The 24,356-nt window shown below is 39.3% G+C and overlaps 1 protein-coding gene across 2 annotated transcripts in view; it reads right to left on the bottom strand.

The window, feature by feature from the left end:
* Nucleotides 1-14,624: 14,624 nt before the first annotated feature.
* ap1m1 (adaptor related protein complex 1 subunit mu 1) overlaps nucleotides 14,625-24,356 on the bottom strand; it is a 17,586-nt gene continuing 7,854 nt past the window's right edge. For both annotated transcript variants that reach the window (XM_059345024.1, XM_059345023.1), the window contains exons 8-12: nucleotides 22,603-22,674; nucleotides 22,143-22,301; nucleotides 21,654-21,779; nucleotides 15,883-15,958; nucleotides 14,625-15,470 (exon numbers count right to left, since the gene is read on the bottom strand). In XM_059345024.1, the coding sequence (XP_059201007.1) occupies nucleotides 15,448-15,470; nucleotides 15,883-15,958; nucleotides 21,654-21,779; nucleotides 22,143-22,301; nucleotides 22,603-22,674 (456 nt within the window). In that variant the 3' untranslated portion in view covers nucleotides 14,625-15,447. The remainder of the gene's footprint in view (nucleotides 15,471-15,882; nucleotides 15,959-21,653; nucleotides 21,780-22,142; nucleotides 22,302-22,602; nucleotides 22,675-24,356) is intronic.

Below are 24,356 nucleotides of genomic sequence, written 5' to 3'. Positions count from 1 at the left end.
ATGGACACAGTTACACCCTCTCACTTCTTGCTGCTCGTTCATAAAGTAGTTTGGCAGCCAATCTCTTGTGGCATCTGTTTAGTTCACTGAGTGACTTTTATTGTTCAGTGATCCATAACCTTGTGCTATTATCTTATCACTGAAGGAATCAAATGTTTTTTTTCCTTCTTGTTTTCTCACAAACTCAATAATCTTGTCTGTGAGCTTTCGGTTGCTCCACTGACCTGCGCAAAACAAAGAAAAAGAAACTTCCTGAGTATCCACTGCATCAGCATTGTCTAAGCTCACCCCATCAACGTGCAAATCATGTAAATTGCAGGGAAGGGTGGGTATGTATACTGTAATTTCAATGGAATATGTGTGCTTAAATTAGAGCGCGGCGTGGTTAGGGGGGCAAATGTACCGAGGCACTGGGGCCTCTGGCTGGTGATTGGCTGTGTGTTGTGCTAACAGACAGGGCCTTTCCACTGGTCGTGACGGGCGGTTCTGATGTGGCGGACCACGCGGCCCTGATGACGGGGTTGCATGTGTTCCTTGACCCTGACCATAATGGACAACTTTTACCAGCCGGAAGAAAATTACAGCCCCTCAGGAATGTTGCTGTTATTATTTTTCCTTCTTCCTATAAAATAGAAGAGGACATTTCAGCGTGTAAGCCATTATAAAACCATTGCAGCTAAACTTCCGCAGAGGGAAATGGGCTTTCTTGTTGTTGTTGTCCATGTAGGAGGGTAATACATGATTAAGAGGGAGTGTAGATGAGTTTATGAGGATGTTCTGTTAAATTAGACAAGGACAATCAACACATTTGACTAATTTCTTCCTCTGGAACCCGCCTACTGCCCCACTAATTCTTTACCATGGCCGAAATGTATCTGTCACTCAATTTCTGTCAGCTGCAGAGGGAGTGGATGTCATACATTGTATTGCAGTGTGAGTCAACGGACGGCATACACAGTTTTCACTCTGAGGGAACACATGCTGGAAGACTTTCCCACACAAGCTTCTAACAATATAACTCAAACACTTTAACACATCTCCCGTGGGAGTAGAGCAAGTTAAACTCCCCTGAGTTTTAAATCACCCTCAAAATATATCTCCTGGAGGATTCCTTCAAACCAACCTGTGCATGCTGGTAAAGCTAAAAGTAACTCACTAAAGTCGACTCCATATAAACTGAAATTGCTTGATATATTTGGCTCGACTCATTTGGGTAAATTTAATGGGGTCTGTAAGAAGCTAAATAGAATCACCACATGGGTCAACACTAAAAGTGAAGCTGGTTTGGCTACAGCAGGTCCAGCATCTGTTTAAAAGCTATGAGCTTGACACAAACGGTGGAACTTTAGCTCACCCTCAGACTCCTTTGCAGAGAGGAGCACAGATAGCACACAAACAGGTGGCAGAGCTGAGCTGTTTCATCCCTTGGTAGTGAAACTCCTCATTAGGATTTAGGTCAAGAGATTTTTTTTGGCCCTTTGGTCCTTTTTCTTTTTTGAAGTGAGGAGATAAAGATCACTGAGATTAACGCTGCTTGAATTCAGGGAGATGACTCTTTTAAGGGAAGGGGGGTGGGTGGTAGTGAGGTACCGTCAATGATCATATCTGCTGTGCAGGATCAAAGGAGAGGAGCCTCAGCCCTGAGGGATGCTGTTGCCTCTTGTTGCTCCTCACCTCACTTCACCTGTCCTGTCAGGTGTGTATTTGGCAGACAGGAGGAAAACAGAAAGAGAGAGAGAGAGGTGGGGATATCCAAGCTATTATGTGACAGACGAAGAGAAAAAAGCAACGAAGGAGACAAGCAGAAGAATTTGTTTTTTTGTGATGAAAGGTGTCCTGCAGGCGGATTTGGATCCTTCACCTACAATAAGTGGCTGTTGCGCAAACAACTCCAAGGGAATTTGAGGTCGCTGTAACATTTAAGGACATTTGGCAACCAAACACTCCTTTAATATAAAAACTAAATCCTTTTCCAAAAACCCCTTCAGCCTATTGTACCAGTAAAGATAAATCAACATGGTCTCTGCTCACAGCTGGATTCCCATCCGACATCCCCTTGACATCTTCTTAATCGACATATTACCATGAACTGTGGTTGCATGGTCGCTGTTTTAAAAATGTGACAGTCTCTGCTTTAAACATGTGGCTAACATTGAAAAACGGAACTATGTGGTTAAGATTAAGCAACAAAATTACGTGGTTAAGGTTAGGAAATAAGATCAAAGTTTCAAATTAAATGCATTACTTCTCGTAGGTATCTGATGTTTTTGGAGTGAGACCAGGCTGGTATAACTATGACTGAGAATGAGTCTTAATCTCTCTGCTTATATCCCACATAGTCACCGCTCACTGGCTACTATCTAACAGGAATAAATGCTTCCAAATTACTTTAAATATTAATTAACAAAGTTATTTTACTTTTGCATAGTACATCTGTCAGCAAGAAGCATTGCGGAAACTTTTGTTGGTGCAATAACCAAACTTTTTATGCAAGAAAAGTTTAAATTCATACCTCAGTATGATCAGCAGAAACATGTGCCTGAAAGTAAGTATGTAAAGGGTGTGATTTGTCGTTAATAGGTGGTAGACGTGGTACTTTATTATATTCACACCTAAACTCCTTTTCACTTCACAATGAAGGGCTACACAGTCAGAGCTCATGTAGTCTTATGAAACTGAAGAAGGATTTCCTGTGAAGTTGACAGAAGACTTCGGCATGCTGTCCCAAGCTGTGACTCAACAATGTGTCCTGTTGGGTAGAGCAGTAGCAGCCAGGTGATTAGCAACTATTTTTGTGATTATTTCCTGTCTCTGCATATTTATATATTGATGTCAATGCTAAAAAAAGTTTTAAAAAAGCTGTATTCTCTGGTGTATTCTCATTTAAACAATAAGCTGAGAGCGTAGTTTCGAGGAAGCACATCCTATTGTGACAGTGACACATAAAACAGGAATCGCTCCGAAAAATTTCCCAAATGCTGAAATGTTTGCAGGGACACACTGTTTTGAAATATTTCCCATTTGCACACTTGCAGCCGCAGTCTTTAAATCAGACTTGTAATTTATTGCTTGAGTGCCTTATGATCTCCTGTGGGCATGCGAGTAAATTGCCCCCCTGTGTAGATGTTGAGATAGTGATCACAGCACTACAACCTCAGCTCTAGTGTGCTGACAGATAGCAGCTGAAGTTTTTCAGAGACTTGTGAGTGCTGAGAGTCGAGAAGTCAATTAACCTGGGGTGAAAAGGTCAATTTAAGAGGATCTTTTCACTGACAAATATTCAGTTCTCTCAGGTACATAGTATAAAGAGTTTTTTTTCTTTTCCTTGATGCCCTTTGTCAAGAGAAAACCCTGTACTTCCAGTTTGGCTGATTTTCTTGCTTTTAAATGTAAAGATTACAGTTGTCCTCTTTGTGATGAAACAAAACTAGCAGCTCTGTGAGGCTGTTCTTAACACAAGAATCCTAACATGCTTACGATGACAGTGCTAACATGGTGTTTAGCAGGTAATATGTTCACTAAGGTAACTGTAGTAATATTTTCCAATTAGTACTTAAATCATAAAGGTCTCCCTTTGTTTGCTGTACAAAAGTACTTCCCTAAGGTTAGGGCAAACAACGATATAAAAAACTTTCATCAGTCATTATTCAGAATGTTTTCACTGTGAGCCGATAAAAAATTATCCGCAGAGTTCTCTTCTCCTCCAAAACAAACAGATCTGGTGATTAAAACGGGTAACAACACTGAATAAAGCTGTTTCACATTAAAAATCTGTGTTTCCCCCTACTCCGTTTTAATGGACGTCCCGGAGGGTCTGAGAGCTGAACCACTGCTAACGTTCGCTCAGTTTGTTTCTCTGATAACTTAATATCCAGATGTCTGATGATTAAAATCCTTCATCCAGTTAGAATATATAGTTAAAAACGAACAAGATCCAAAAAGTTTATGGCAAAAATGCGGCTTGAAACTGGATAAAAAGTGAATTTATTATAGCTTCTGGCAATACTGAGACATGCAAAAAATAAAGGGATATGATGCAATTGTCAGGGGATCAGATAAAATGGACCATTATCTTGATTAAAATTACAGATTTCTCTTGGTTTAAAAATTGGTGACATTTGGGATAATATAAGGACACAACTCTACAAAATAGACAACATAAGTCTAGTTGATTTTAAACACTTTAATGTTGAAAAGTCACATATTTATTTCTGTAAAAAGTCCCCCATATTACAGTTTAAAGAACCTGATAACTAAATAAACTTGCCTGCTAATCTCTTGTTGTCTGTACAAAAGCATTTGAGCTGTTAATGAACATATGTCCCAACATTTTTTTTTCCATTGTGAAATACTAACTGTTACAATACCTACCAGGCCATAAATCAGTCCAAATAATTATAGAGACAGTAATCTCTGTAATTGCTCTGAGGTGGGCGAAGACTGTGTCTCCATGTCTGCATGCCTCATACCACATTACAGGTTAATCAATGTGGGAGGCAGTGGGTGGCGGCCACACCTCCTAATGTACAGTAGTTACTACATCAGACTGTGATATGAAGACATGCTGTGTTTGCTGAAAGACTGGAGAAAGAACACCAGCTAATCTAATTAATTTAGTCTAAGATTAAAGAGGCACTCTCAACACGTGACTTTATTCTGGGAGCGTGTGTAATTTACATTTAAAGACTTTTTTCTATCTAAACGCTTCAGGATGTTTGAATTCTAAAACCTTGTGTGTCTTATGCAGAAGCACACAGTGAGCTAACCACGTGTGCAACCACCCTACCCTAAATTATAAATGGTAGGGGGAGCTTTTAAAGCTCTCTGGAGAGACCCCATCATTGCACCACTGAAATATATACCCATCAAACAAGCTATTTCTGGTCTCAACTTCTTCATGTGGTTGAATTTCTATTTTTGCCTCACCCTTGAATCTTAACTGAATGATATTGTATACCCTGACCGTACTCCCTTTGCAAATTATATGAGGGGGAATCATCTGCAGATAGGATGAATCACAGTAGGTTATCGTAACCAGCACAAAGTCAAGCACAAGTCGTACTGAGTGCGTCTTCAAACCCCTGTCCCAAGGATGCATCCCAAAGGTTTATTTTTACTCAGCTGTGAATGGTTATGGCAGCAAACCGCCATATGGCTGTAAGATGGAGTGGTCTTGGTGGAAAATGGGGACGGAAATTATAGAGGGAGAGAGCTGGTGTCACACAGGCCTTTCATTCCTCCTCTTCTCCACGAACTGATTGGGTAAATACACAGTGGGACTGGGACGCAGTTACTGGTCGGGTTCATGAGGATACTGGTCAAAAGCATCACCTGCCTTTTTCGGCAGCAGGAGAGTTTTTATTCGTACATTTTATTCAAAGGTTCTGTGATTCAGGCTTGCTATTTTACCAGATGTGTCCTACTTCATACTGACATTCAGCTCGGAGAGATGAAATTGTATGAAACTCCAAAAAGAGGACTTTGTGTTGTGGATATGAATAACATGAAGATTCGGCTCTTCTACCACAAAAGGATCATGTGACAGGCAGCACCACAAATGTCCATGTGCATGTCGTGTGAAAAGGTTTCTTTTTTAAAGTCGAACGAATACAACAAGTTGAAGTAACAATGTTAGAGTTTTATATATATATATATATATATAAGTAGCTAAAGCTTAGAGAAATTATAATGGGGTTTGGTTAGAATTAAGTTCAGTGTTGGATTTACATCAGACAAACTGAAAATGAAAACTTCACATGCAGTAAAAAGTCACAATCTGACAGATTTGAAAGCAAATCCTCCTGAACTCCACCGTTTTTATGTCTTTTTATGTCTCCTTCATTTAGTCCTTTCATGTGGGGAAAAGCATCTCTCAGACTTTCCTACACAGACTGAATTTTAACGTCATTTCAAAATATTTCATAAGACAAAGTTTTGACCTAATATTTTTTTTTATCAACCATACACACATTTTAGCCAACAAGTCTTCCAAACCAAACAACCACATATGTTGCTTCTCAAATTTGATCCACTGGAGCATTTTTTAAATAATTAGCTCCCCTACTGCTGGCAGGAGATTAACACGTTCTCTTCAAATGACCGACATTTGAAACAAATTGTTTAATGTTGTGAAATGGTGGCAGGTTGGTTAGGTTTAGGCAACAAAACTACTTGCTTCAGTTTAGGAAAATGTGTACATGGTTAGCAAGGCAAAACATAATTTAAAACGTAAAATAAATGGAGTAACTACCAGAAGCAACAAGTAAAACCGTACATCATCTTTTCTTAACTTCAAATACGACCCAGTCGGAGTGTTACCAAAATTTGCACCCTAACCATTGGCAGGAGTACAACACATCCTCATAACTAAACGTAAACGTCACCATTTTTTTGTCGTTAAAGTTGTATTTGCAACAAAACTGCTCCCCTAAGGTTAGGGTAGAAAAGTACATGGTTAGGCGTTACAAAAGACAGTTAAAAAAATTAAATGAATACACTTAACTAAAGGAAGTAAGAAGGTTACGTATCTAATTCAACTACCTGAAGTAAGTTAGTTAAGCTGGTGATGTGAAGCATGATGCGCAGAAGTTAAGTTGTTACTTCAAATAACATTGTTTACTTTTGGTTTCACGCTGGACACAAAATGCTTCTTGAACGAAAGTTCTGTTTGTTTGAACCATTCAGCACCCCTCCCGCCCTCTGTAAGTGGACTTTGTCCGTCTTTATACTCCATATCCTCACTTCCCCCTTTGCTTGATACTAAATAATGCCACTTACACCTTGCCATCCTTCATACCTCCACAAGAGAGCGCCACTAACTACGAACATAGAATTGTCGTAATAAGCTGATGCACCAATGACCTATGGGGTTGTTTTTCGGGCTCATCTCATCAGAAGTGAGGTAGTAACAAAAGTAACTTATAGTGTCATGTAGACGTGATGTAGGTATGCACTGAAGTTATGTAACTTTAAATAACTATGTTTTCCTTTGATTTCACGTTGGATGTAAGCACCAGCCTTCTGTGTTTATTTGACCTATCCACCACGCGCCTTACGTGGTTTTTGATGTTCTTCATAAACCTTCTGTATCCTCACTTCTGCCTTTGCTTTATACACTGTAAAAAAACTGTTGTTTTTACGGTAAAAAAGCGGCAGCTGTGGTTGCCAGAACTTTACTGTAATAAATACGGTGCAAATTTTTGTAATATTACAGTAAAATTATATTAGCACTGTTGATTTCACATTTAAGATTGCCATTGGTGTTTAGTACATTTAACAGTTAGAAAAAGTATTTTTTACAAAAAATAAATGCAAAAATGATGGCTTGTATATATATAGATATATATATTACAGTATATTTTTTGCTACAAACACAGTGCCAGTGGAGTAATGTATTTAAAAAAAATAAAAAGTAAATAATACTGTTTTGGCTGATATATACATTAACGGTGTTACATTGTTACTGAAACTGAATTAACCCATTTCTCATTTTACGGTCTTTTACTGTCATGGTTTAGCATTTTTTCACCGTAAAATCTACAGACATTTTTTACAGTGTACTTTATAGCGTCACTTCCAACTTGCCATCAGCTTACTACAAAAGGTCATCAGTATCCTCACATCTACCTTTGCTTTTACACCATTAAGTCACTTCCTTGCTGTCCTTTATATCACTATATCTTCAAATGTAGATATGGGGCATTTTCAGCTCCTGTACCACAACACATGGGGTCAGATAGTCTCATTGTAGCTGTTATATCCACATATACAGGTCCCCACCTGAGAGCCCCAAGCATCTTTCCCCTCATTGACTCATCAGCAGCACAGCTGGAGCTGTTTGCCTTGTTGACTGTTTTGTTTATGGGCTCCTCAACCGAAGCTGTTATGGCAAGATCATGTTCCTTATTCACTTTCGCCTTCCCGAAGTGTCACTGCGCATCAGGTTTCTGAGTAAAATAGTGTTTAAAGGTGGCTTTTGACTATTCCCTTTGATGTCGAGCATGTTGTACATGGCCTGATAGTCTTGGAGAGTTTGTTGTGGTGCAGGACACACTGTACTTTGTGCGTGTGTTTACTTTGCTGCCGTCTATCCAGAGCCCTTTTCAAAGAGGGAGTATAAACAGAAGACATTCAAAATGAGACCCAATGTTGAATCCAAAAACCATTTAACCTCAGTAAGCAGGGCTGTCCTTAAACATGAGCTCATTGATTGGACTGTAATTACCCTCTGAAATCAGCCATTGTCACCCGTAACTTTAAGTGGAGTTGCTGTAAGGGGACAATGAAGCCCCACTGCAAAACGTCTAGCGAGTGACACTGATGTCAAACACATGTTTCCCCCCGCAGCCCAACAGAAATAGACAAGCCTATTTAGAGGGCTGGTTTGCATGCAGGCTCCAAGGACTGATGTTTGCAATCTGGGAGCCACAGCGGGTTTTTACATGATCAGTAATTCAAAAAGTGGTCGGCCAAAGAATTCATCTTGTGCCTCTTTGTTTTGCTGTTGCCATGCACTTGTGCTAAAATATCATTTGGTGCAACAGGCCGGCATTAAGACAGCAGAAAGTATGTCGGACGCCGTCCAAGGCCTATCAAATGTCCAGAGCAGCGAGACGGGAAAACACAAATATTTTCAGTAGCAGAGAGCAAAACCAAAAGGCGCTCTGGTGGACAATCAAAGTGAATTAGGGGGTTTCTTATGAGTGCGTCAATGTTTATTACAGCTGTAAATGTCCAGATAATATCCAGATGTAGATGTGTAGTTGGTTTTAAAAAAGCAATTTGAAGGACAGGGAGCAGAGGTTTGTCCTCTGTGGTACTGCTGAAGGTCTGCAATTGTCATTATCCAGAGTGCAAGGTGTCTTTGTGCTCCATGTGCACTTGTCTTTCTTTTTCCAAATATAAAGGAACAACAGAAGGTAACGGAAAGCTGCTAAAGGCCTTTGAACTCACATCTAACAGCCAGGTGTCCTGGGCTTTCTCAAAGGGGACAGACAAGGATTTTACCCTCCATTGTGCCACAAGAAAAGACTTCTCAATCAGCATTCTGCCTCAAGCAACATTTATTTTGATGGTTTTGTTCAGTGACTGAGCAGAGTGAAAGACTTCCTGCTTTGTATTAAAACATAAATCATGCCCAGTGCTTCTTCTCTTTTCATGTGTTTGATAAAAGAAGATGTCTTTTTTTAATTTGTTCACAAGACAACTTCCTTCTCACACAAGCCGGACACATCTATATTTGTTTAGCTGGGGGGGTTGTTTACCTTTCAGGATCATTACAGACATTTCTCAAAGGAAACATGATTCAAACTGCCCTGTAGATTTGGCCTCAGGTTGTACAGAACCATCATTATCCATATGTCATTTTCACATAATCCTTCAGCAGTGCGAGGCATGTCGTGGCACTGTAACTCCACAGCAAACATGTAAATATAGAGAGCTAAAGAATGACCGGGGGCACATTTGGAAAGCTTTGCCTCTTTTATTGACATTCAGTTTGGATAAGTGTGGGAAGGAGGACACATATATGAACTAGCAAAACAAACTCAACTCCACTGACAGACAGACAGCAGCAGTGAGTTTTTTTGTTTTCCGTGCCATGGCAGTATCCAGGGTAGTTTTCCAGGAATATAAAAACACAACTCTGAAAAAAAATGAAGTCAGGCTTCCAGTTCCTGCCAGTGAACCGACTCTGTAATACATATATCACGTATATTAGTAACGTCTGGTTGGAGTTTCTGTTTCTAAACATATCTTTGAGTGATTCATAAAGTTGCTTGGAGCTGTCTCTGATAATTCTACCTTATGCAATACTGTATGTGTGTGGCACTGGGCCCTACAGCCCTGAAATAAAGAAGAGCTAATATGATTTGTTGATGAATTGATTCGTTCATCAACAGAAACGCAATCAACATCTATTTTAATAATCCTTTAAAGGTTTTTGTGGGCTGCCTAGATCAGAAAACATATGATTCAATAAAGCTGTTCGGATGTGTATGTATGCAGGCTCTTTAAAATATTCCACCCACGGCTTAAGAACTACCTTTGCAAAGGTGTGCCATAATATTTCACAAGCCAATCAGAGCAGACTGGGCTTTTTAGGAGGGGGGGTTAAAGAGACAGGCGATAAAACAATGAAAACCAGTATATTCAGAAACACATTTGAACATTTAAAGAGGTAAAATATTCTGGTAGAAATCTAAAATGCAAGTATGAACAATAAAATGAGTATTAAATCTCAATTTTAATGAGTTAAATATTTTTTTAAGCAAAATGCAGTACATTTTGATGGACATTATATTAAATCAACAAATTATTTTGGAAATAGTCATTAGTTGCAGCCTTGAAAGTAATTGCTTGCGACCCTTCATCATAGTTTATGATCTTAGTGTGACATAAGCATTGAACAATTCAAAAACAGTGATTGTTTTCCAAAGTTTGTCTTATTTGAAGGACTTTTAGAGGCCTGAAGGAGAATTTTCCAGTATACCTCAAGAAAAAGGCAAGATATGATGAAAGGGTGTATAAAAAATGATATAACAATTTTTAGTGAAGTAGTTTGATGTTTTGGGGAATGAACTCACTTATTAGAGAATAAGATGAGAAGATGGGTAATATTTCCATATCTTTACAGTAATTATGTAGCTTGAGTTAAGAAACACTGGAACATGGTGAGTAGAGTATCCAGGAAGAGCGCATTTCAGTTTTCGTATGGATTAAAAATACAAGATATAATGTGTTAATTTCAGTGTTTTGTTGCTGCTGGTTGGTGGATGTTGTTACCTTTGGCCTGAGCCTGTCTAGCTGTTTCTTGTGTTTCCAGTCTTCCTGCTAAGCTTTCATAACTTCAACATCACAAGACAGGAGAGTGATCTTAATCTTGTAATCTTGTCCTGTTAGAAAGAAAATAAGTATATTTCTAGAAAATGTCTAACTGTTCCTTTAATCATCTGCTGACCCCTCTGATTCATCTCGGGACCACTTGTGGGGTCCGACCCCACAGCTTGGGATCTACTGCTCTGCTAGTCCATAATAATATGGTCTGTGTGTTGTGAAATGAGGTTGATAATAAGGTTGTACGTGCTTTAACTGTACTTGCTGATGTTTCAGACTTTGGACTCCACTGCTGATGAGTCAGTTTCCAAGGCAAAGACATAACAAAACACTTGTTACATGAGATCTCTTAATGGGAAGTAAATATAGCAACAGTGCCAAATGTTTACTCTGACGTGCACTTTGACCTTGTGATACTACGACTAACTGACCCAATGTGAAGGCGCCGGTGTGACCTACTGTCACGCACTGCACCGGACTGTCTCAGCACACTATCTGTCTGCAGATTACAACAGGGTCTCAGGGCTGGCTACTCAGCCATATGCTCTTTAAACTAATATTGTTTTACAGTCTACACAGGGGGATGGAAATTTCCTTATACTTGAGGAATACCCTTCTGGACCACACACTGAGCTCCAGGTGTTTTTCAACCAGTGGAACAACTATTTCAGGTTTCTGTGGGAGGAAAACCCTTACATTCCTCGGATTCACCTATAGTGAAATACCTTTTCTCCACTTACTGTCTCAAAGTGACTCATCAACTGTTTGCATTTCACAACTGAGAGTGAGAGATTTCACATGATAATTATAGGGGCAGTTTGCGTGACTGAGAGGGGAACGACCTGTCTTGACGTCACGTTCAGTCAGAGTCCTGATGCGACACGAGAGGATTCCCTTCGGTTGCTAGGCACCGTGTCTCCGTGTGTGGATAAACACGGGGTTCCTCGTGGCACACCTGTGTTTGAAGTCGACACTGCCACGCTGTCAGTCTTATCTACCTGTTGCTTCATCACACTGTTGGGTAACCATAGTTATTTTCCATTGACAAGAACTACTGTGAGACATCAGCAATAAAATCAGGAACAATGGTGGAATGTTAGCATGGCAACCAAATAACTCCAGGAGGGGAAAGGTGAAGCCTTTATTACATTCACCTGTTCACCTACTTACACTGCAGGCACGAGAAGTTCATCTGTTTCATTCAGTGGCAGGTTGAAGATAAAATGATGCACTTATTCAACCCTGTGGTTAATGCAACCACCACTGTGTTGCATTCATTTCCTCCAAGTAATTTTGTGTGTTTTTGTTTTTCGTTTATGATGTAAGATATAGTTATATATTATATAGTTATATACATGTGTAATTTTTAAGTAAGAGACATCATATAAGCACATTAGGGTTTCTTGTCTGCATTTTTACACAATTTCCTGAAAACAGAAACAAGAATTATAATCACGTTTAGAATGTTTTATGTCTTTTGTATGTCTATTATCAGTAATAACAATAATAATAATAATATATTTTATAGTTTTTTTGTGTTGCACAGCTGATTGTGTGCAGGCAGTTAGCCACTGTTCAAAAAGTGTATCTAGATACTGTAAGCCTGTGACTTACATTTTTAAAAGGTCTGTTCAATTTCAAAATCAATTCAATTTATATCTATTTCTTTATTTCTCATATTTCCCAATTTTGGAGTATTCTCAATCGGTCAACAATCACAGTACTTGAGTTTTTACCCAAAAATGTTAAAATAAACATAACAGTGGTAGAATCTAACTTAGTATATTTCCTTAATTATTGTATGTTTAAGTAACATTTTGAAGGAGTTAAACTTTAATTGGGCATTTCTATTTTCTGCTAGAAAGAAACATATTGTGCTTTTAACTCCACTACATTTATTTGACAGCTATAATATATATATATGATGCATAACTATAGGTTAAACTGTATATAGTGATTAAAATGAACTCGACCAGCTAAAACAATAAAAAACTGAGAACAGATCAGTTCTAATACTGTACAGAAATACACAACTATCATATATGAAAATATAAAGCTGGTGGGAGCCATTCTGCCGCAATATGAGCACTTTTACATGCTTATAAAACTTCTGTGCTGGACTTTAATGTTGAATATTGGGCCACAATACTGGGCGTATTGCCACTGTTAGTATCTCAACACTTCTGCTTTAAATGATGATATGTTGTTTTATAATTCGTACATTTGGCACATTTCTGACATAAATGAGGAACCTTTGCCTTTGAGAAACATGTTATGAAAACCCTGGGGTTAATCTTAGATAAGAGACTATATGTTTATGTTAAATATTTGTGAACATAAGAGAGGATACTCGTGTTTTGCTGTAACCAAGCCCTCTGCAAGCAACATGAGGTGTATGTCAGGTCTCCCCTCCGACTCCCTGGAGGTTGAATTTTCTTCATGAATGCAACCTTCTCATCATGTGCCAAATACTATATTCACATGCTCTGCCAAGTATCACAGAGACTGTTCCCCAGTGAGGGAGAGCACACTTTGACCAGTAAGTCTGTTCAACCGACGGCTCTGCTGTGGGGATTTTAAGTCTTTGAATCAGAGATACTTAAATTATCATGTTCGTAAGAGTTGAAAACACGCCTGTATAGACAGACAATCTTGTACAAATGTCTGGTTTTGATCCAGAACCAGAGCCCTCCTAACACCAGACTGTGAAAGAGGTTGATATAGACGAGATAACACTTAATCTGGTCTGAGTAGGTGTTATTACCAGCCTCATACCTGTCATTCAGATCACTGCTGGATAGGACAAGTATTCACATGCTAAACTAGACTTAAATGCGGGCACTCAGATATTTCCTCTGCAAGTCTGCAAAAAAGTTTAATTAAGTTTGTTTTCCTCCAAACGCAACAGATATACTGATTTGTTTTCTCACACTGTCTCAATTCTGACAGGAAACGCTGTGTGAAATCATATATTATTGTAATATTTGAGATGTTATCTCAGAAAGCTTCATGTGCAGCAGAAGGAAAGAAAACAGATACAGGTGAAGATAAGAGCTTCTGCAGCTTGCATGTTTCAGTTCCAGGCGGGTTAACACTCAACTTGATCTTATCGGTATTTTGTGTCCGGACTTGACACACCTGCTGTGTAGGTGTCTCGACAAAAACAGGTGCTTGAAGGAAGAATTTAATGAACTTTTCTCTCTATAGCTCCAAAGATCAAATTAGGTCTCACTGTGTGACGAGTAATAAGAACAAATCTGGCATTTCAGGTCATGCTGACATGGACCTTCAGCACCTGCTCTGACTGACTCACATGAATGAAGAGTATCACAGTCCCCTTACAAGACAAACTTAAGCAATGACCTCATGTAGGACCACTGCAGTCTGGCTTGGTGTGAACAATAGCTAGTCTGTGCCGGTCCATCCTACATTTCTCTCGAGCACGTCTGCGACCGTTGACCACAGCTTGAGTCACATCCTTCCCTGCTCTCCCGTGTGTTTACGGAGCACTGGCGCTCTGTTGCCTATGATATCACGAGCCCTGGGTATTAAGAGTCGCACTGTTTGAAAAGACCTCCAGGACAGCGTGGAAAGAACCATCGAGGGTTTGCTACAACCACAGGCTGATACAGGAAACCCCCTCCTCTGTCTCTCTCTGAGAAGTTTCCCCCTCCGTTCAGCATTCCTCACTGGCCTGGGACAGTGGGACAGGTGCCTGCAGAGGACACTGTGACAGCTCGCTGGGATGACTGCAGTGACATCACACACAGAGTGACGCAGGGAGACGATGGAACAGTTTTCTCTAAATAGATATTTAATGATTTAAAATGTGTGTGGTTACAGACGGGGAAAAGGGAAACAGGTGTCGGGCTGGAAAAGAGGGATTTTTAACTGATATTCTGTTTACAGTGTGACTTTAACTTCATGTTCTGAACTTCAGAGGAGTCAAACTGATCAATAGCACAACAGCCATGCAGGAGGGCATTGCTCTGGCATGTATCAATGGCATTACATGGAGGTGATAATACTAAAAAAAAAAAAAAGGGGGGGGGGGGAAGAAGAGCTTTGCTTTTCAATTTACAATCATAGAACATATAACACTGAATGGAAGTTCATTAACATGTAACAAATATATACAGATAATCAACAAATAGGAATTGTGGCAGAACAAAGCAGCTTCATATAAAAAATGTCCTACTCAGACTGACCGAGAGCGTGTTATTATCCTGCATGGATGTGATTACAGTAACTTTAAATGAGAATCGTAACATACTCCACACACCATTTGACCCATAGATTGTGTACATCTCTGCGCTGCATGTGTTGGATGTAAACATTACTCCATCTTTTCTTGGCCTCGTTCACATTAAGAGCCACACAGTAATACAATTCCTTTTTTTTTTTTTTTTTAAACCTTGCTTAACTGAAGGCTCCATCTAATATTTGCATTGATCGGAAATCAATAGAACTTCAACAAATACAAAAACTAAACAAATGAAAAAAAAAGACAGTCCTCTGGTCTCATGACTGACACCTGCCATTGATAGCGCATTAGCGGCTCCACTCCGCCCCCTCTGATTTCCACCTGCCTACTGCTGCCGGCTGAGGCGCCGCCTACTGGGTCCGGAGCTGGTAATCTGAGGAGGAAATGAACAAGATTTAATCAAATGGACGCGAGAAAAGAAAGAATCGGAGAGAAATCAAGTGGAGGCAGCTGATGCTTTCCACCCAGAATGAATGGAATACAAAGGAAATGAGATGAGGATGTTTGGCAATTACTGGCAACATTAGCAAAAAGACCAACATGTGCAACCTTGGTAATCTCAGTATGAAGATCAGGGAAGCTGGACCCGAAAAAAAAGAAAGTTCACTTTCTCACATTTCGCAGGACGTTGCCACATTGCCTCATGTTCTACAGTGTATCCCCTTTTCATAGAACTGCATCAGCTCGAGGCTGGTTCCCACCACATTGCACTGTATTGCCCAACTGTTGCCTAAGAGCTGCACATATGGGCACTCTGCACAAGTATTTGTGAACTCATAACCTACCTCCATTTTGGGTGATGTAGCGCACCCATGGCAGGGCCTGGTATCCACTCTTCTCAATGATCTTCAGGTAACGCACCTGTTGAGGGAAAACAGAGATGAATGACTGGAAGGACTATTAAAAAACGACTCTTTTTGTTTTTTTCAGTTTTTAGTTTTGCAAATTATGATGCAAGTTACTGTGTTCTATTGTAATACATAACACAACATGCCAAAAGTCATTTGCTGATATGAAACTACCTCATCCTAAACATTTTCCATCCGTAGTCTAAATTTATCCTGTGGAGGGTCACGGGGTGGGCTGCAGCCCATCCCAGCATGCACTGGGAGAGAGCCAGGATACACCCTGGACATGCTGCCAGTATAACACTGAGCTAACACGTACAGACAAACCAAAATATAAATACATTCTCACACAGGAAACCCACCAGGACACAAGAAAAAATTCTAACAGTTTCCAGAAAAAGGCCCAAGCCAAACAAGAACTCGATAACAATGTCTCACTTCCATACGGCAAATTAATTCTGAGCTTCAAGTTTATCGTGATCAAATTGGAAAAGAGACTAAATTAAGTGTACCAATGACTTTTAATACTTGATTTTACAGTGTACTCTAAAAGTTCACTATTCTCTCACAAAGCAATATATGTAGAACATAAGAGTCATGCTCACAGCTGAATTTTTTTTGTGATGTATATTTAGTAGTGTTGCAAAGTAGCAGTTTTAGCTTTCGTCCAACAGTGTACAAGTAAACTTCAATTAAAAGTAAAATATTGCATATAGTATAGAAAATATTATATACTATAGTATGAAATTGGGGCACAGCAATTGTTTCTAATCATGACTTATTCACATCAGGGACCTGGGCCCTGATCAGGGTAAACTTGAGACCAGTCTGTAATCAAATCAGGTATTAAAATCAACTGTACCAAAATGAATGAGAGAGTAGTACTCAAAGGCACTTCTACGAAATCTGCACATGCATATACGTCTCAAGCAATCACAACTTATATAAAAGTGGCATAGTTAGGATACTTTACTTGGTGGTAAACAGCATTTTGCTGTAGGAGTGGTTTGAGAATGTTCATTGAATTTTCCAAATTTCTTAAACAGTATTTAAAAAAGAGCCTCTTCACAAGCTGTGCCTTCATCCTCTTAAGCAAAAGACTTTCTAGAGCCACCTTTCAAGGATTCAACACTCAATTTACAGATTTGCAGCGGAGTGTTCCTTTAAGCTCGTAGTGGGCTGCAAGTCGTAGTAAGAGTAGTGTTGTTGATGAGGAAGCTGTAGTATGAGTCACACTGAGAAGAGGGAAGCAGATACAGAACAGCTTTCAAGGGACATATAGTGAATTTACATAACTGTATTTTTCATAAGCCTGTGAGGAAAAAAAAACATGCACATCAGCATAACCAAGCAACAACTTTCACAAGGCATTAACTGATATTTCACCAGCCCAGTGTTACGACAGAGCCGAGCTCAATTTCGAGAAGACGCTCTAAAAATACACCGCCATCCTGCCCATCAGTGACCATGACTGCACATTGTTTTTCTCAGTCAGGTGGGAAAAAAAACTGTGATGGTGGAAAGAATTTTAGCAATATTTCCACATTAGTAAGATTCATATCGACTTGTTCATAAATGATAAAATATTACTTTATATTTATTTGAATATCATTTCTATCACAATTTAACCACACTGACATCATGAACTTGCTTCTCCGTGGTATATCATTTAATCTTGTGGTAGCAAAGAGTATCTCACGGTGTGCTGCAAAGAAACACTACAGCTGTATCTTTCATGCATCAGTGTGTGCAGTGTGCTGCAGCAGTAATAACTTTCACACAACCTTACTACTACTAAAAAAAAAAAAAAATTGTTTACTTTGACAATTAGTAGGAATGAGAGCTCGGCCATTTTAAGGCTGACACGACCCCTCTCTGGCAGATGTCGCCGTGCCATGTCTCCACCATGCCAGTTCCCAGCTGGGAGCCGGACAGACAGGGCAGGAATTTGTGGGCCGAGTGGCGGCGGGGCCTCTGGTAAGGCCTCTGCAGTGGCCGCCTTGTTATTACCTTCCACTACACAGTGAGGTCAGAGAGAGAGCGCCGTGGCCACCAGACACATGACGACAAACACATAGACACGGGATCACCGAGTCTGCCGGCACAGCACTTCTCCCTGAACCCAGCAGCCTAACATGCCGTCGGCCTGACCGTGGGTACCTAGTCAGCAAAACGGCTTCAAAAGCCGACCTCCGCAAAATATCATTATGGCTTGTAAGATGAGAAGTGGAAAGGAGGATGTTTGTTGTATCTCGTTTGGTAAGTACAGACTACATGTGTGGTCTGGATTTATCAGGCTTTTGGTAGAAGCTATGACCCAAAAAGCATCTGCCAGCTCGTTTGGGTTCCTTCGGCATCACCGAAAGACGGGACATTTGGACTTATTGCCACTTGTCCAAAGTGTGGGGTTGCTCCATTTCTAGTTAAATTTATAAGGTGCAGCTACGTGCATCATACACGCTTCACATGTGCTCTCCCCTACACTTAGTGGTGGAGTTAAGAGAAACTTTCTCATACTTTGATATTTACATGTGTCTAATTAAGCTTTACAGCCTCTTCTCACACGTAGAGAGTGGTGTTACTGGCTGCATTAGAGTCTGAGACCCAGTCTGCCGTTGCCCTGTAATAAGGGAAAGGTTACTGGCCTGACATGGGAGTTCGATGGGAATATGGCTCTTAATAGGTTGCCTCTGAGATGGTGGGTGCACCACAGCGTGACTGCAAACACTGAGCAAAGAGTTTTTAAGCTTTTGGCTTGACAGACAGATGTACTGTGGAAAAAAACTTGGGAACCAGTGAACTGCTACAACTAAAGCACCAAACCAAATATTTTAATTTGATACTTGTACATCCTCAAAACTGTTGGAAAACATTATTTCAAAGTAGTTATTTTATCAAAGCTACAAATCAAGTTTATGTCTTCATTTAAAGGGAGAGTTTTTTTTTTTTTTTTTAAAGGGTGTTTTATTTATCCATAGTCACCTACAGTGGTACAATGTGCTGCTGTGGACAGGATTGGCTGTTTAACACTTAAGTTTAAATTAATCAAAGTCACACAATAACAAAAACAAACTAACCAATCAAGGCAGCAGTAAACCAGCACCTCGATGTGGTGGCTTTGATTTCAGTACAGATAGCGGCTTTAAAATAAAAAAGATACCCAGGCTGCACTGCGATTTTCAGTGGTAAACCTTAACTGGGGGCTTCCTTCCAGGAAGTTACAAATTTAACAAGAAAATCATTCTTGACAAACTTGCTCAATCAATCAGTTAAGGTGTCCACTAATGGTTAAGGTAGCATTTCCAAATAACTTTCTCACGATGAACTGCTGTCATATGAAGATTTTAATCATCCTTAATTGTATATTTAAATGGAAAGATTATATCAGTGTGTATCCACTGGCATTTTTATTTTGTTGTTGTTATTGTTGAGGACATGACCCACCTCGCTCTGTGAAGGCAGTGACACTCGTGCCCTCAGGGTGTGTCCAGATTGAAGTGAACAGGAAACACTCTGGGTTCTAGTGTTCGAATACAAGCCAGCAATGGTTTGTAGAAAACCACAAAAAGAGGATGCATCAACCAACCAGATGAGCAAGCCTCATGTAGGTTTACAAAGGCTGCACTGTGTATGCATACTGTTGTTTTTATATGACCTTTAGCTATTATTTTGAATGATTATGTTGCAAATAAAATGTTTAATACATTGCTATAGTTCATAAGAAGAGAGATTACACTTTTATTCTAAATGTAATGCTTTTTTTTTCTTCAATTGTGCACATCTCAAACATTTGGTAAAGACTTATAATTTTAAGAAACATAATTTTTTCCACAACATTTTTTGGGTGCAAACATAAGAGTTAGAAATACCTAGGAAACTCATTTTTAGAGATAAAATTAGAAGTTGAAGCCCTTTTTCAAAACGTAAAGGACTTTTAACATACAGTAAAACAAGACATGGCTCTATTTCACACATATTGCCTCACTAAGTCTTAACGCATCTGCTTTTATTCAAGCATCTGTTCATTTATAGATTGACAAGTATTCGAAGGGAAGGAAGGAAAAGGAGATTGCTTCTTTCAGCTGCCAAATTACCTTGGAAAAAGGCAAGCATTCTTCTACTACCAAAACCACCCCAATTAAAAGAATCACATATTTCAATTATCTTGGTTTTAAGCTTCTTGTTTCCGAGTGGGCTGCGTAATGTCCAAACAACTTAATAAGGTTTTATTGACTATCAGAGGAAATGTGGAGAAGCTGGAAAATATGACCTCTTCGCTCTTTAAATGAGTGTTATACAGTAAAAGTCATTTAGAGCGTGTTAGAAGGAGAGATTCAGGCCTCTGTCAGCTGAAGATTAAAGATGACCGAAGAGCTGAATGTTGAAAGTACACTGTTTGTCATAAAGTAAGTTTCGAAATGCGTGTGCTGTTGTAAGAATTCACTGATGCCCAATAAACAAGCAACTCTACAGACAATAAATAACAAATAGTTCATTTCTCCTGTGATTTGTATTATTGTTCTGCTCTATGGATTAGGCTTTAATAGTCATCACTTTAAAGTCTTTTGATTTTAAGAAAATGCTTACTTGTTATTTAAGACATTGGCACTGATAACTTGTCATATATCCCGAGCATTTAAATGGTTGCACCAGTATTGCACAACTTCTTGTTTAAACATCACTTGAGAATATTGAAATTCAGGAGTTCTTGCTTTAGAAAATGAAGCACAATGTCAGAGAAGATCTGTTTAATGTAACTGAGGTGGAGTTATGTAAATGTACCTGTGGAAAACTCTTGTTTTTTCAACTTTTTGTGAAATAAAATGGTATTTTCAAATGGAGTTTGTCAACTTGCCATTGTTTCCTCACATCAAGACATGGAAAAACTTAATTTTGTGTTACTGTGGTGCTACACATATAATCACAGGACAACTGTGATTATACAGCAAGTGCTGCACATCTGTGGAAGTCTGCGGTCAGCAAGTTTTCATTCAAACATGGAGGAAAAACATCAGCTTGTCTCCCAGTTTCATGGGAATCACGTCTAAATTCCAGTGAATCTACTTACCTGTAACTAAGAATGACATTTTGTTTATCACTCGATCAACATAAAGGCAGAGGGACAAGTCTAAGTTGTGAGCAGTTGCTCTCTGCTTCGTTCAACAGTAGATATTTTCTCCACCACAAAAGGAGTCTCACAGTTTAACAGTGCTCCCTTACTGCCCCCTCTGGCCAAAACCAAAAGACAAATATGAATTGTTTAAATTCCTGCTGTGGATAGAGAGCGAGTTCACATGAGAGACACTTCGACGTGCCATAAATTCTAAGTCCAGGATGACAGAGAAACAACCAAAAAACCACAAGATATGTAGACTATGCATTTGTGCATGTGCACTGGATGACGATCAAACAGCAGGTGCAAATAAACTGCAGCATTTGTTTGAATCAGCTCCCAGATGGTTTATTATATAGGAATGATAAACACGGTTTGAACTGTAAACAGGTTTTTAGTACACTTCCTTGTGATAAACACGACTATTTTATGTCCTATTTCATATTTTCTGCAAGGGGAATCGAGTTTTTGACTTATTTTACTTCAACCACACGCTGCTACAAGTAGGTTAAACACTTGTGGAGTTAGTTGCAAACATTTTTTTAAAGCGTCGTGTGTGTGTGTGTGTGTGTGTGTGTGTGTGTGCGGGATGTACCTGGATGCCTGAGGTGGTGAAGTATGGGATCTCAAACTTGACACTAATTGGTGGCTTCCCCTCCTTGTCTTCAGCCTCTACACTCGGCAGACCAAAGTGGGCGCGCATCAAATACTCCTTTCCACCCTGTGAGAAGACACAACACAAACTCTATAATACAAAACCTCTGGAAACCTCTTTGGTCAAACACAAAAAAGGGACGACTTCATATTCTACCATCAAGTTTTTATAAGCATTAACTGTAGGGATAAAACTGACATGATCCTCGATTACAAGATAAAAACAAGCAAAATAAGTGTCCATAAAATATACCAAACATAACTAGATAAACCCAAAGTCAAGGAAGCCCTCTACAATTAAACTCCAAAAGGCATGTATCTGCATATCTACTGTTTACACCCTCAAATCTTTAAGTATTACTCAAAAATCCAATCATAAGATCATAGCCATTTTTCAGCTTTCTGTATGACACTCATGAGTCATGCTCACAGGGAAGGACTTGATTGACCAGACGATCTCGCTGTTCTCAGGCACCCACTTCACGCTGCCCACTGTGGTCTTGAACTTGGGTGAGTCAGCGTCAGTTGGCACAGGAATGTGGATCTCCACGTTGTTGGCTGTGGAACGCCTTTTGAACTGACTCTTCGCCTGAGACGAGAAACAAGCAGGTCAAGTTTAACACGATGACCCGCCTCAACCGGGGCTTAACAGGCATACATTTTCATGCATTAAATAAGCATGAATGCCACTCAAGCAAACTAGATAAACAATAAAAGTCATTACAGTGTACTGCACTTTGCTGTGATGGTAAACAAACCTTGAGTCAGTCTGAACTGCAATGCTGTCAAATTTTCTTTACTTTTTCCTTTTGCAAAAAAACTATGAGATCCACGTTTGACAACAACAAGAATGTGGCTTTAAACGACACGGCAACTGAAAAAAGACCTACCTTGATCATGTACTCTATCCGACTGTGGGAGTGCTTCTCAATGACGGATTCAATCCAGATCAAAGGCTTCACCTGAGATATGAACAAAACCCACTATCAGGCTCTATTACACTTACATACATGTCCCGTTTAAATAACATATGACACAGTCACCACCTGGTGGATAGAAGATAAAACTACAACAAGCCTTCACATTGAACATTTAAGAATAGGACACACATTTGCAGGCATTTTTTACCATCAGAAATAACAAAAAGTCATAAATACAGTTGAATGTGCATTGTTAGGAATCAGCGGAGTGTGATCTCTGTGTTGTAGCAGAAATCAAGGGGAAAACACAGATTGCGCAATCCTTAAAGGAGGCACTTGACTGCTTGTAACAGATGTAGCACTTTTCTTAGTGTTTCCTCCTTAAACATACCGTATAAACAGTATAAAGCCTCAGCCGATGCTTGATTTTTTAGCCTGAAACTGATATTGGTATTAGGGAGTATCAGCCGACCATAATGATTCTAAAGTAATAAGAAGGAGGCTGTGGTTTACAGTGATATTAGAACAGTTCAACAGTTCTCTTCAACAGAAGAGTTCAGAGTTTTTGTTCGGTTGTGATTTGCAAGCAGCAGTAGTTGCAGATTGTCATTATTTATTTCCATTTTAGCTTTTCAATGTCTTCTTTCTTTTTCATCTTCCCTTTCTATGCAGTCCATCACTTTCACCACTCATTCACTCTTTGCACACATAATCACAGTTCTCAACAAAATCTGACATTTTTAAACTATTATTTGTTGCAGCAATACTAAAGTAATATGATCACAGGTGTGTGTGTGTGTGTGTGTGTGTGTGTGTGTGTATAGAGTTTTTAACACCAACTTCACAAGTGGCTCCATGAATTACAATAAAGGACCCAAACTATTAATTCTTGGTCCCTTAAATTTGTGCGAAATTCTTCATTAAAAATTTTAATGAAGAAATATGGAACTTTTTTGTTGTTGTGTTGCACTATAGTTTGTGTTTGGCTATGTGGAAGAAGGAGGTATGACAGAGCAACTCTAGAAAATTGTATTATTTGCATATAAAACAGGCACTAAATGTATAAATGTGTTTAGTCACGTAACAAGACATTTCCTAGGTGGAAACTTAAGCCTGTTAATAGCAATAACTAGCGAAACCTCTGTTCCACTGTACTACTTCCCTTCCTCGAAGCTTACTGGCAATGCTGTTGTGAAACACTTCAAGGGAATTTGATGTCGCTTTAACCTTTCTTAACCTAAAGCTGTTCCCTATAGCCCCCTCCTTTTCTATATTGCATATTATTTTCCATTTCGTTTCATGACTATGCTCTTTGTATTGGTTGATGATGAAGCAGTCTTGCCTTATCTAAAGGCTGGTTTGAACAGGATCCCATTGCTTGCATATTTTCTAGGTTAGGAAGTTTGTGTATAAATATTTAGCTAGCTTACTCACTGTGCCTTCTTGAAAAGTTGTTGTAAACCTCTTTGATCAATACATTCTCTGGGATTTACAGTTGTGTAAATATTAACCAGAAACCAGCCAGACACCTGGCTGCCAGGAGCACAGGGAGTTATTCTGGTGGGCTGCTTTATAAGCCGAGTCAGTGAAAATAAAGAAAAATAAAAAAACACATTGGACACCACGTTTACAAGACATGATGACAGTTAACCTACTGTAATGTATGGTCATGATTCACTTGCTTCTACCGCAGTTTATCTAACACGCTGTTCAATTCAATCTTA

The sequence above is a fragment of the Centropristis striata genome, chromosome 11, assembly GCF_030273125.1.
Source record: "Centropristis striata isolate RG_2023a ecotype Rhode Island chromosome 11, C.striata_1.0, whole genome shotgun sequence".
NCBI classification, from domain to species: Eukaryota; Metazoa; Chordata; class Actinopteri; order Perciformes; family Serranidae; genus Centropristis; species Centropristis striata.
This window is presented reverse-complemented; position numbering and strand designations above follow the sequence as displayed.